Genomic DNA, 13,356 nt, shown 5'->3' with positions numbered 1-13,356 from the left:
AGTGTGAGAGCAGAGAAGGTATTTTCCCTGAATGTGATGACAGATTTGATGAGTTTAGTTTGGAGAGAGTAAATAAAAGACAAAATAATGCAGAAGTGAGATAGAGTGTGGATTTTTGCCAGTATTTAAAAGAGCAGTTGGTAGTGTTTGATGTTTTGATTGAGCAAAAGGAAATAAAGTTGAGCAAAAGGAAATAATGCAGAAGTGAGAAAAGACAGCACCAAACCAACCAATTCCATGTTTTAACATGGACACACAGAAACACGAAATTCAGCCATTCAGATTCATAACTGTGAGTCACATGTGAGAAGCTATTGCTATTGCTTGTCACTGTTGAGCACGAGTATCACGAATTTCATATACTCCCTTAAACTCTAAGGTTAACTTGTCTTTATCTACTTACACACTATTTTGTTTCTTCCATTATCTCTTTCTCTCATTTATTACCACACATGCTAATTTAAATATACATTTTTTATTTATATCAAACATTAATTACTATGAGTTTATTTAATATATTTATTTTAGTGTATTTGCAGGCTTCAGTACAAGACTAGTAGATAGATAGGAGCAAACAACCAAAACCACTACCTCTCAACTTCCAACCAAGTAACCCTGGTTAAACTTTAACCCTGGTTGGTTTGTTTCGCACTTTGCAGTTACAACTTAGGAAGAAAGAAAGAGAGAGTGAGTTCGGAGTTAGAGAACGTAAGCCGCATTGTTATTTGTTCATTGTTCATTCACACACTTCTCTCTTTCTCCCAAACTCTGAAGCCTTTTTTTTTTCCTTGTTCGCTGTTTCGTTTTAGGAATAGTTTCACTGAGAAAACTGAAAAATCCTTTTTATCTCTTCCTTTTTTTTTTATTATTTGGTGAAACTTGGACATAAACATGTTTTTCCTCAGAGACACAGACACCCTTTTGATAACTTAAACACTGGGTGTACTCGTAATGTTGTCCCTTGTTGAGTTGTTACCCCTTTGGGCATTTTTTTAGGTTTTTTTTATTTTCCGGAGCCCCAGGTTGAAATTCTGCGAGATCTGAGGTTTCTGGATTTGGTTTTGAGAAAGTTGAGATTTTGTTGGGTTTCGGGGATGAAGATTGAGGTGGGGTTGGGAGGGGTGTGGAATGAGGAAGAGAAAGCGACGGTGGTGGAGGTTTTGGGTCGCGGTGCGTTTGATTACTTGGTGGCGAATTCGGTTTCTAATGAGAATCTGTTAATGGCGTTTGGGAGCGGCGAGAATCTGCAGAACAAGCTTTCGGATCTCGTGGAGCGTCCTAACGCGTCGAACTTCAGTTGGAACTACGCGATCTTCTGGCAAATTTCGCAGTCCAAGTTTGGGGATTGGGTTTTGGGGTGGGGAGATGGGTGTTGTAGGGAACCTAGGGAGGGAGAAGAGGGTGGAGAAGTGAGAGGGAAAGGTAGAGGGGTTGTTGCTGATGACGAGAAGGTGCAGGGGATGAGGAAGAGGGTGTTGCAGAAGCTGCACATGACTTTTGGGGGTTCTGACGAGGACAATTATGCTTTTGGGTTGGACCGTGTTACTGACACCGAGATGTTCTTTCTTGCTTCCATGTACTTCTCTTTTCCCCGTGGACTAGGGGGTCCAGGTAAGTGCTTTGCTTCTGGGAAGCATTTGTGGCTCTCGGATGTGTTCAAATCTAGTTTTGATTACTGTGTGAGGTCTTTCTTGGCCAAATCTGCTGGAATTCAGACTGTTGTTTTAGTGCCTACTGATATGGGAGTGGTGGAGATGGGGTCTGTGAGGATGGTGGGTGAGAGTTTTGAGCTTTTGCAGGCTTTGAAGTCTGTGTTTTCTTCACAGGCATCATTGGTCCCTCCCAGGGTCAAGCCAATTGCACCATTGGATTTGGTGAGTGAGAAGAGAGAAGAGAATGCAGATGCCCCTTTTTCTAGTGTGCCAATTGGGGATAAGGATAACAATAACAGCAGTAATGGTAATAATAGAGTTGAAGGAATTGGAGTTCCAAAGATTTTTGGGCAGGATTTGAACAGTGTGACTCAATTCAGGGAGAAACTTGCTGTGAGGAAAATGGAGGAGAGGCCCAGGGCGTGGGGAGGTCATCCCAATGGGAATACTATTGGTTTTCCGAATGGTATCCATACTTCTAATTGGGGGACCGGTCAAGTTGTGAGGCAGGTTGCTCCTCCTGAAATGCATGCTCGTAGGTTGGCCAGCTCCGGTACATTGTCTGTGCCTGTGCCTGAGCTGGCCAATGGCACAAGGCATGATTTTGTGCATAACAATTATCAGCAGCAACGGCCGGTTCAGATGCAAATTGATTTCTCAGGAGCCACTTCAAGGGGAGCCACTTCAAGGGCTTCAGGGAGATCAATCATTGCTGAATCTGAGATTTCTGATGTTGAGGCCTCGTGCAAGGAGGAGAGAGTGAGTGTTGCTGATGACAGGAGGCCGAGGAAGCGGGGAAGGAAGCCAGCTAATGGAAGGGAGGAACCCCTCAATCATGTGGAGGCAGAGAGGCAAAGGCGGGAGAAGCTGAACCAGCGGTTCTATGCGCTGCGTGCTGTTGTTCCAAATATCTCCAAGATGGACAAGGCATCACTATTGGGTGATGCTATTGCTTACATCAATGAACTTCAAGCGAAACTCAAGACCATGGAGTCTGAGAGAGAGAGATTTGGAAGCACCTCTATGGATGGATCAGCAGTGGAAGCCAATGCAAGAGCAGAAAATCATAGTAATGGAGCTCCTGATGTGGATGTTCAAGCTGCACAAGATGGGGTGGTAGTAAAGGTGAGCTGCCCTATTGATGTTCATCCAGTTTCAAAAGTCATCCAAACTTTCAAAGAGGCAGAGATTGGTGTTGTTGATTCAAAACTTACTGCTGCAAATGATACTGTTTTCCATACATTTGTAGTTAAATCTCAGGGACCTGATCAGCTGACCAAGGAAAAGTTGATTGCATTGTTTTCCAAAGCATCCAACCCCATACAGACATCGTGATATGGAGAATTGCAATTAACATAGTCCATAGGCATGATACATATAGAAGAGCCAAATATCTACATCGTCTTCAGAAATTTTGTTATACTATAGAGAATCTTAAAGTAAAGCAGTGGGAACTAGGAAAGTAGAATAATAGCTTCTATTAACCCTCTAGGGCAGTCAATTTATGTTTGTCTATAATATACACAGTTTATCATAAGATCTATTATTCCTGCTATGCCAATTATTTTGTTTAGTTTAACAAATCTACCATCTTACTTTGGTCATATCATAGCCTAATATAATTTCTCTCTTTTCTTTTTCTTGGCCTGTTTCTTGTTTTCTACCTAGTTTTCTTTTCTGCATCAAAATATTAGTTAATTGTCTGCTGATTTTGTCATTGTCACATTTCAATGTAGTTTCTTTCATACTCCTAATCCTTTCTCATACAGGATACTTTATTTTTTAATGTCAGCATACTTCATTATTCCTAACTCAATAACTTCTTTGTTTCCTACTATAGAAATGCATGTTTATTGTTAAAATGCATTAGCTGGTGTAAAAGAAGAGTTTCCTTTTATAGGAAGGTGAGTTTATTATTTTTAGCACTCACATGGGCAATTTATTGAAATTGGGCATTCTTTTTTCTTTCTGCTTGCATATGGGAGTGGTCTGTGATTCAGTTCTTTAGCTGGCTTTTCCAGAAGTTAGAAAAAGAGTGAGAAATAAAAGGACCAACAAACTTTTGCACAGTAGATCCATGGTTTTATTTGATCAACCATAGTACTGTAAATGGATTCTACATTCTACACTAGAAGGAAAAGTGACCACTGCCCTTAAATTGTAGTCAGTTCCTTTGTTACTATATCCACCTTTCCATAATAAGTTTGAGTTTGAGGTATCTCATGCAGAAGAAAAGAACCTTCACGGGTTTGAAGGAAAGTAAAAGAAGCTGAAAAAGGAGGCCAAACAAGCATAGTCTAGGTCAGAAACAAAGTAAAAATTAAGGAGATAGAAGCAGCATTTTTGCAAAGTTCACATAAAATAATAATAATAATATAGATTATCTTGCGTGGTCCTGCACAGTGTAGCATCGTGTGACTCGTGTCCCATTTGATATTTTTTTGATGATATTGAATTGTTAAACGTTCACGTGCCAATGAGTTATGCGGTGACAAGGATCATGTGGTGCATGTGTTTGCTTATGGAAGAGAATAAAAGGTGGGACTTTGAGAAAAGCAAAGGAAAGAAAGTGTCGTTGATGGTGAGAGAAACTCCAACGAGGTGGTGTCAATTTTACATGAAACTCTTGCGAATGATTCCTTCCCTATAGATGAATGATAAAGATCGCCCACCAATATTTGTATTTTCCCCTTCCATTCACTGTTACTCTGTGACTTCTAAAATACTGTGAAGCTATAATAATCATGGTAAAACTACCACTAATGCAAGCTCTAACAATGGTATGATTTTTAATGCTCGTTATCCATGTTGAACTTTAATATCAGACAAAATCCAGAAGTTTCTGTACGTGATTTTAACCGACCACATGTTCAAAATGCATTAATATCAGAAGAAATTTAACGAGTTAAACAATATGAAAATATTAGATAATACGTTTTTAATTATGATCCAAATGTTAATTGGCTCTAATAATATTGGATTCATGATTAAAATATAAATAGTTACAACTTTCAAGAGAAAATATGTCATTATCGCACATTAATTGCACTGAGTACCAAATACAAAATATTTACTTTAAACATTAAACATTGAAATATTACTTTTTATATATGTCCTTTTGACCGAGTGAGAATAAAAAAAAAAAGAATGAAACAAGTATAAATCACTAAGTAAAAGTTATCTTAATATCTTTTAAGAGAACAATAATAATCTCCAATTTGGGGACCACAACATTTTTGAAAGGAGATAGAAATAAAAATAAATGAATATGGGTAGGGACATGGTGAAGGGTAAGTGTTTTGCGAGATAATTTTTGTATATAAACTATGATTTGAGATTTTTTTGTAAAGAAAATCCTAGTACACAAAAATCATTGTTTGTACTTTTCTATGTTGGTTTCAGATTCATAACCTGATGAACATCAAAAATGGGAAATGGTTATTTCTTGAACAGGTGCAGCAGATTACAATTTGAAGGTGGTGTTATAGTTGTAGCATTATTGAAGTAATTTGGAAGATTACAGGGGGCAAAAGCCCAAAAAGAAAAAAGAGAAACAGAAATGGTCCAGGGAAGAAGTGAATAGGGACATTCGCCCAAACGTGCTTTTCATTTCAGAGGAACAACGTAAAAACTGACAAAATATGATCCACGATAGGTGACGGAAAAGCAGCACATAGAACATTGTGTTTCAAATAATGTTTTAAAATCTGAATAGTTCATTGCTTTTCTTAAAAATACATGATTAAGCTTATGGGAGAAGAGTACCATCATCGATTTATAAGAAGTTGAAAATTATTTAAGAGAATGCATACTTTCTATATATCTCCTCATTCACATTAATGCTTCACATTGATTTTTCGTTGTAGGTCATGTACTTTTGTTTTAGATGCACAGTGGAAACTGCAAAGGTTGTTCAAAGTGGGAGGACCAAATGATATATTACAGGTGGACGTTGCATTCCCAAATGAGTAATATGTATAATTTTATGTACCTTCATTTTTTATTGGTCAGAAGTTCGTATAAACGAGTTTATGTTTCTCTTACATGTGGATGTGTATTGTACTATTCTTACTTTACATGTGAACAACAATGATATGGAATAATTGTACGTACCTTTCTTAATCATTAACACCCACCACTGACTCATGAAAAAAAAAATTACGGAAGCAATGGGTCTGGCGAAGAGGTTACAACACGTCTTTACAAATTTTCAACCCATAGGCATCCTAATATAAAACATTGGTAGAGCTTCTTGGTCAACAATGACTTTATAAAACTTTATACCTATCATAATGGTGGATATTACCACAAGATCAGTGACAAAGCTTATAAGGAGAAGAGATAACCTTGGCCTTTCCAACCCTGTGTCAAACCTACTACTTTTGAAGGTAAGCAAGGGTCAATGCGATCAATGAACTCTAGTATATTTCATGGACATTATATATATTAAAATTACGTTTAGTTTGAGTATATTATTTATTTTCAAACGAGATTGAAATTAAGTGAACGATAAAACACTATTCGGTTGGTCGGTCTACACCTCATTCTCTATGGTATCTGCAAAAGGTACTTCGACGCTCAAGTCAACTTTGACACTCGACACTCAATATTTAATATTAGATGATTGTGTACATGATCTTTTGGAATTTGTGCTTATTTATATAATTATTGTGAGTCTATTGTCGTTAATGGACCTAATAATAAAAGGAGATTAACAAATGCTGAATCATTAATCAGTCTCGTTGTTAGTCATGTTAGTCGGTCTGAAACGAAATCTAAACCGCGTACTGAATCAGAGTCTTAGTCGTGCGGACCCTATTGGTAAATTATTTGCTCCCTCAAAATTGTTGGTCTAAGATTTACCACTGCACATGATTGTCCTCGTGGAGGGTCATGCCTTCATAATCTTCATTGAATAACTTGATTACACAAAAATTCTTTAGGTGATCCATTGTTATCATAAATGTTTCATAACATTTCCTAAAATTTGTGACAGACACAATCATCTTGCATTGCAATGTGCATTATTGCCTCACATAGTTAACATTTAGGCTCATAAGCTTTTGACATGTTGTATGTGTTCTTGAGTTTCGTCAAAGGAATTCTTTAAAGGAAGGATGAAGTTGTAGGAAATTAGAGTAGTGTGACCTCCTTTGCAGGGTTGAAAGTCTCATGGAGGTTCAACCATGATTTCTCTATCAAATATTTTCATGGTTCTCAGTTCTGAACTAATTTTTTTGTTTTGCCTAACATAACTCAGTTTTGAGCTTGTTGGGCATGCAATTATACCATTACTTCCTCTAAGGTAGGTCTCACCATCTTATGGTTTCGAACACATGAACTAGGCAAGGGTGTTGCTTTTACTACTACTAATGAAAGATGTGTAAATGTTCCTTTTGACCTTTCCTGATTATGCATATATTAAATTTTTTTCTAGGGTTTACTATTGGTTATAAGATTCTTAAATCAATTGGATATATTTAGGTAAAAAATCTTAATTAAAAACATGAATATTGCCCAAACAATATAAAAAATTCACACTTTATATATATATATATATATATATATATAACAAGCTATTTAAAAATAAGAATAATCCAAAGGCTTATAAATAGAAAAAGAAAAGATTATTAGTAAATATGACATCAAGACAATGTTAGTGTGACTTTGACTCTACCTATTCTATTTTGTGATGTAAACATATATACATTCTCATCCTCAATATCCGATCAATATGAACATTTGTGTCTCTTTCTCATCTTCATTGCATAATAAGTATACTTGTACCTAGTAAAAATATTTTTTACAAAAGATAAAAATCATAATAAATAAAATGATATATAATTTAATATTAAAATGGATACTCATTTCTTTAATATAAAAATCTATATATAATTTTTTTATCTGTATACTACTTATAATAATAAAATGAAGTTTCTTAAAACTACCAATGGGGTAAGGTGAGATGAAATGTAAAGGAAGGAGTGAAACCAAAAACTGATTTTGATAGCGACTAAAATAAAATATTTATTTTTAATAACACTCAAAATTATTTAATTAATATAATAAATAAATAAAAGCAATATTTTAAAATACAACAAAATGTGCCATGAAATTCTCCTTTAGTTGTGGTTGGAATCCATAGGACCAACAAGTGTGAATGAGTTTGTAAAACATTGTTTCGAGTTCGTAATCTTTGCATGGTGAGAATCTTTTATTTTCCTTTGTTGAAAATCATGTAGTCACAGTGTAAGAAGAGACCCATATTCTATTCCATGTAGATGATGAAGACACTTAATTTTGATAGATTCCATAAAAAAGGAGAAAATATGAAAGATAGTTGGCCTTGGGAGGTAGTGAAAGTCCATTAGAAAGGTGGATCGTCTGATGCAACAACATAAGGGTCAAGAAAATGAATAATGGGATGTGGTGTGGTGCTGAAGCAAACAACTGTAGATGTGACCCATTTTGTTTTTGGTGTGTGTCTCTATGTGGTTCAAATGCAAATCCACTTTAAGTTTCAATAAATGGCAAATTGTTAGATCCATCACTAAAGCAAACCCATGCTTCAAGGATCACTCATTCTTTTCTTCTTCTTTTTTCAATAAAGAATAAATTAATTAAATTAAAAAGGAACACTTCAAAGGTGTCTCAACCCTTATACAAAAGCTTTCAACCTCTCCGCTTCTCCATCAAACTAACAATCACATAATCACTACAAGCATCCAAAACAAAGAATTGCTCCCTACACTATAATACAACAATCTGTAATGGCCAATAGTGCATAATTATGCATTGTACAACAATGTAAAAACAAGATTAGTTTTCTTCCACCCTTCATTGGTTGCCCGATTGCTTGGTGCTTGTGGACCCTTGTGACATCAACTTTAATACTCCCTGCAAGGTTATGCTTCAATTGCTACATAACTATGCAGTAAATATAATAAGTTTGGTTTGTTAAGCTGCTGCCAAGCTCTTGTAGACCCTTAACAAACCAAATGATTCTGCAACATCAACATAAAACAACCTGGGCATTCCACACCGTCTTAGTCAACATAAGATAAAGCATAATCTAGCGCATAATATTAAAGCAAAACCATAACTATTGACTATAATAGCCGGAAATAAATTCAAAACCACCAATAACAAGTGAATAATCAAACAAATATTGCAGGTGAGGCTTGTATACCAAACAAATTATTTTGTTGCCATGTTAATGCAAATAAGGGGAGATAAAATCCAATCAGAGAAAGAGAATTTAGCTTTCTTTACCTTGTGTTTCATCCATGTCCATGATTAGATTTGTGTCATGATAAGAATTTCCTCTAAATTTATCTTTGCTTGATTGAAAATGACTATGTTTCTATGCTTTCAATACACCATATCACTGAAACACATTGACTTTTCCATAAACTATTACCTTCTTTATTAAAGCAGATGCAAGAAAATTGCTCAAAATGATTAATCAATTCATTGTGATACACCGAGCTAATCCCAAGCCACCTATTGCACATATTCCAAACTGCAAAAATACATTACACGAAATTAGAATGTGTGATGTCAACTCCTCTTCCCTCCCGCATAGGGTGCACAATGTATCCCTCAAGAGAACACCCCTTTTGTACAGGTTTTGTTTAGTTGCTATCCTATTAAAAAAAAACCCTTCATACATAAAACTGAGTTGATGACATAACCTTTAAATTCCAAAGATATATACACTCCTGGTTCCATGATTTGCTAACCTTTTACAAGTGGATGTTACTGAAAATCTATATGATACACTACAAGAAAATTATGAAATAGAAACCAATTTTTAGAGACAAAAAATAATTAGTTACTATAGTGACTAAATTAGAGACCATTTTAGAGACTAAAAAAATTTTGGTTTCTAAATTAGTTTCTATTATTGTTAAATGGTTTCTAAATTGGTGTCTAATTAACAACCAAGGTTTTTGCTATTAATTATTTAGATTCTAAATTTGATAGCAAAAATGATTTAAAATGATTTTTGGGAGTTCAAAAACATTGAATGATGAAATTCGTATATATTCATAGAAAAATATAAGAGTAAGATAGGTGAAGTTCAATTTCAACATCTCCTCTATCTTTAGTTTTTAGTTTTATAGTATTTGCATTTTATTTAACATTATAATTCAATAATAAATTAAAAACATTTCACTTTAACTCTTTTGTAAATCTTTTTTATTGCAAGTTTAATTAGGGTGATAGCATCACTAAAAGAAAATCTAAGAAGTTTTTGGTGTCATTGTCGATTAGGCAAGCAGTTATATAATTGCATTACTGTTTTCTACATGGATATATTTATATATCTCTTTTGTCTTTCTGCACTCACTGCATCTTTATATTCATAAATAATATTTTTTCTATTTTCTTATAATGGCTATGTGTGATTCATGATATGGTATCAAGAGCTATATTTTTTTGTTGTCGATCATGTCTTCTGCCATGTCCACTACGAATGCTTCTTTTGTCACCATGGGAACAACCACCGCTTTCGTACATCAGTTCTCCACTCATATCTTCTTAAAGCTTGCGGAGGACAATTTTCTATTGTGGAAACAACAAGTTCTTGTCACTATTGATGACCTTCTAGTCGAGAATGAGTGAGTAGATCTAGTTGAGGTTTTTACTGTGGTACAAAGGAAGACTTGGTCTTGGGTTACAGTAAAGGAAAGATTGACTGATTTCTCTTATTCAGACTGGTGTTTGGAACCTCAATGTTGTATGAGGTATTTGAGAGACTGATGTTTGGTGTTTCATGTTTAATGTTTTTGTCCAGGTTTGGAAGTTGTGGTGTGTATTGGGCAGGTTTTCTTGGCTTTTTTCTACCTGGCAAGGTCAGGTTGATGATTTTGATCTTGGTTTGGGAAGTTGTTGTGCACTTCGTGCGGGTTTTTTTGGTTTATGTATCCTTCTTGTAAGATCAGTTTGTTGAGTTTGGCACTTGGATATTTGGTGTATTTCTGTGCTGGCAAAGATCTTATTTAGTTGTTGGATTTTGTGTCATGTTTTGAGGGAGTGATCTCTTCGGTGGATTGATGTAATTGTATTTGTTGGACTCTTGTACCTAGATCTCGATTGGATCCTTAGCTGGTTGGGAAATAGGAAACTTGTTTTGAATTTTTTATATAAGGGTTTGGACACCCCTAAAGTATCTCATCTTATTTTGTTTATTCTTTGCTAATAAAAAAATTATTAATAACCTGTCAAAATATCTGGATGATTATTATCAACTTTCTCCACGTTTCCTCCCACCAACTGATCGGAAACTTATATTAAATACTTACTCATTCATTGTCCATAAATTGAAAGATATTTATTTTTTTATTGTCCTTTTTAAAATTTATCTACAATTAATTGTATATGTTTCTATCATTGATATTTAGCTTTTGTGTAGTATATCTAGTTAGTTTCTTATGTGTATGCGAGGTAAAACTCCAACTCCGTATTTTCCTTTTTTGTCCTAAAGTAGAAAGAACAAGTAGGAGAGATAATAGGAGAAAAAGAAAGTAAAAGAAAAGGCATGTGGTGAAGGACCACATAACTCAAATTCACCATCATTCCTCACAAAACTCAAATTTTAAGAAATGCACCTCTTTTGATTGAACACCATTTATAATATATAATATTAACGTTGTTTGTTGTTCTTGAATACGAGACTATAAGGTAAGGAAATGAGAATATATATTTTTTGGTTATTTTGATTGCATGTGTCCTTGTCTTGTTGAGTCCTATGTTCACACTACTTTAGATTATATTATTCAATGTACCTAATAACTTTATTACTTTTCCTCTCAGGATTCTTATTGACCCCACACGTTTACAAATTCTTCTTCAGTACTCTCACTTTCTGTATCTCAAATTTTCAATGAATTTTTTGGAAAAAAAAATACCTTCGACTATATTTATTTATACTTTGAAATGTTAGGATATATTTAGATATTTAGTTATTCGACAGTATAATATTCATATTGATTAAATATGAATACGGGTGATATTCAAATTTATAAATCGTGAATCAAAATCGAAATATTGAAATAAGTATTTTTATATTTATTTTTGTTTTAAATTACCAAGGTATTTTATTTTGATATTTTATTTAAAAATAATTTTTCAAATTAGTAATTTTGAAAACTCTTTTTTTTTTTTTTGCTTTGATGCATCTTTCCACTAAGCCCATGCATAGTGGGATGAAGCTTTTGGCGCCACTGCAGTTGGCGCGTGCTTGCTTTTCCTGAGATGGAAAAAAGTATGTAGCTATTAATAAGTTATAATGTTTCCAAAATTAATCTATTAGTTTAAATTTATAATTATAATCCTATAAACAAAATAATAATAATAATTAATTAATATATAAAATAACAATAAAAATATAACTAAGTTAATACTATTAAAAATAACTCATGTTTAATATTCAAATTATACAAAAAGAAATCGAATCAAATCAAATATATAATAACACTTAAATATAAGTTTTAACTATGTAGAGTTATATTATCTAATAGTGTAAAATTTAAAACTCCAGAATATAAAATGTAACATATTTTAGATTAGTTTTAAAGAAATAATTAAAATAATATCACATTAAAAATATTTTTTCTAAAAGAAATTTCACTGGATGTAGAGATTTTCCGGGTTTTGATTATTCACTTATTTTTATCTTCCGAATTTATATTTATTTTTTAAATATTTGTAATTTGACAAAAAAAAAAATCAATCCTAATTTATAGACACAGACACTATCGATATAGGCTACTTGCCCTTTTTACTTATTTAACAAAACTAATAGTAGAATATTATATATGAAAGCGTTTGTGATTTTAAATTCTAGTGTTAAGTAATATTATATTAGTAAAAAATAAAATTATAATTAATAAAATTACGATAAATTATAAAGATAATAAAAGTAATATTTTATTATATTCAAAATATTCACATTTAAATCTAACCACTTTTGAATGTAATTACTATTTCTCTTTTTAAGAAAAATCAATTGTGGTACCAATTTCACTTTAAGATAACAAATAATTATTTCTATTTTTAAAATTTTATTCATTATTCAGAATAAAAATATTATAATTATTTTGACAGTAATTTTCTAAATTCTAATTTGTTTGTGTCAACTAATTTTATTTTATATGCTTTAAACGTACAATTTTATAAAGTACTTAAAATATGTTTTATTATATATAACGTACAATTTATATATATATATATATATATATATATAAATTATTTGCAAAAAAAATCATATAACACATGAACTATTAGTCAATAAGAAATTTTAAAATAAAAAATGTGTTTCACGTGAATTAGTAACTTAAAATTGAACTATGACAAGTTAGTAAATAATTTTTTATTAAGATTTATACATGACATTCATAGTTTCACCATAAATACACAAATTAAATGTAAATATGATATAATAAAACAAATCAAAACACGTCAATTACAAACAGGTCTTAAAACATCTTATTTGGTATCTATTAAAGTTACTTTCTTTCGATTTAGATCTTTACTTTTTTAATTAGTGTGTAATCTTCTATTAAAAAGAAATAACTTATTTAATAGGTATATATGTTCTATTAATAATTAATAGAGAGATTTAATACAATTATTTAGAATAAAGTTAAAATTACTAAAATATTTATTTGTAGTTCTTAAAATCGGTTGAAAAAAAAAT

General features: G+C 32.7%; 1 protein-coding gene across 1 annotated transcript; it reads left to right on the top strand.

The window, feature by feature from the left end:
* Positions 1–277: 277 nt before the first annotated feature.
* On the top strand, positions 278–3,256 carry LOC137818384 (transcription factor MTB1-like). Its single transcript, XM_068621783.1, has 2 exons — positions 278–379; positions 540–3,256. Exon 2 carries the CDS (start codon positions 1,095–1,097, stop codon positions 2,985–2,987), a length of 1,893 nt encoding a protein of 630 aa, XP_068477884.1. The 5' UTR covers positions 278–379; positions 540–1,094; the 3' UTR covers positions 2,988–3,256.
* The last annotated feature ends 10,100 nt before the right edge of the window (positions 3,257–13,356 follow it).

This window comes from Phaseolus vulgaris, chromosome 10 (genome assembly GCF_000499845.2).
Source record: "Phaseolus vulgaris cultivar G19833 chromosome 10, P. vulgaris v2.0, whole genome shotgun sequence".
In the NCBI taxonomy this organism is placed as follows: domain Eukaryota; kingdom Viridiplantae; phylum Streptophyta; class Magnoliopsida; order Fabales; family Fabaceae; genus Phaseolus; species Phaseolus vulgaris.
Note: the sequence above shows the minus strand (reverse complement) of the source record. Positions and strands in the feature narration are given on the sequence as shown.

What these genes read in the sequence shown, in the direction of transcription:
- LOC137818384 (XM_068621783.1), top strand. Translation starts at nt 1,095, where the DNA reads ATGAAGATTGAGGTGGGGTTGGGAGGGGTGTGGAATGAGGAAGAGAAA.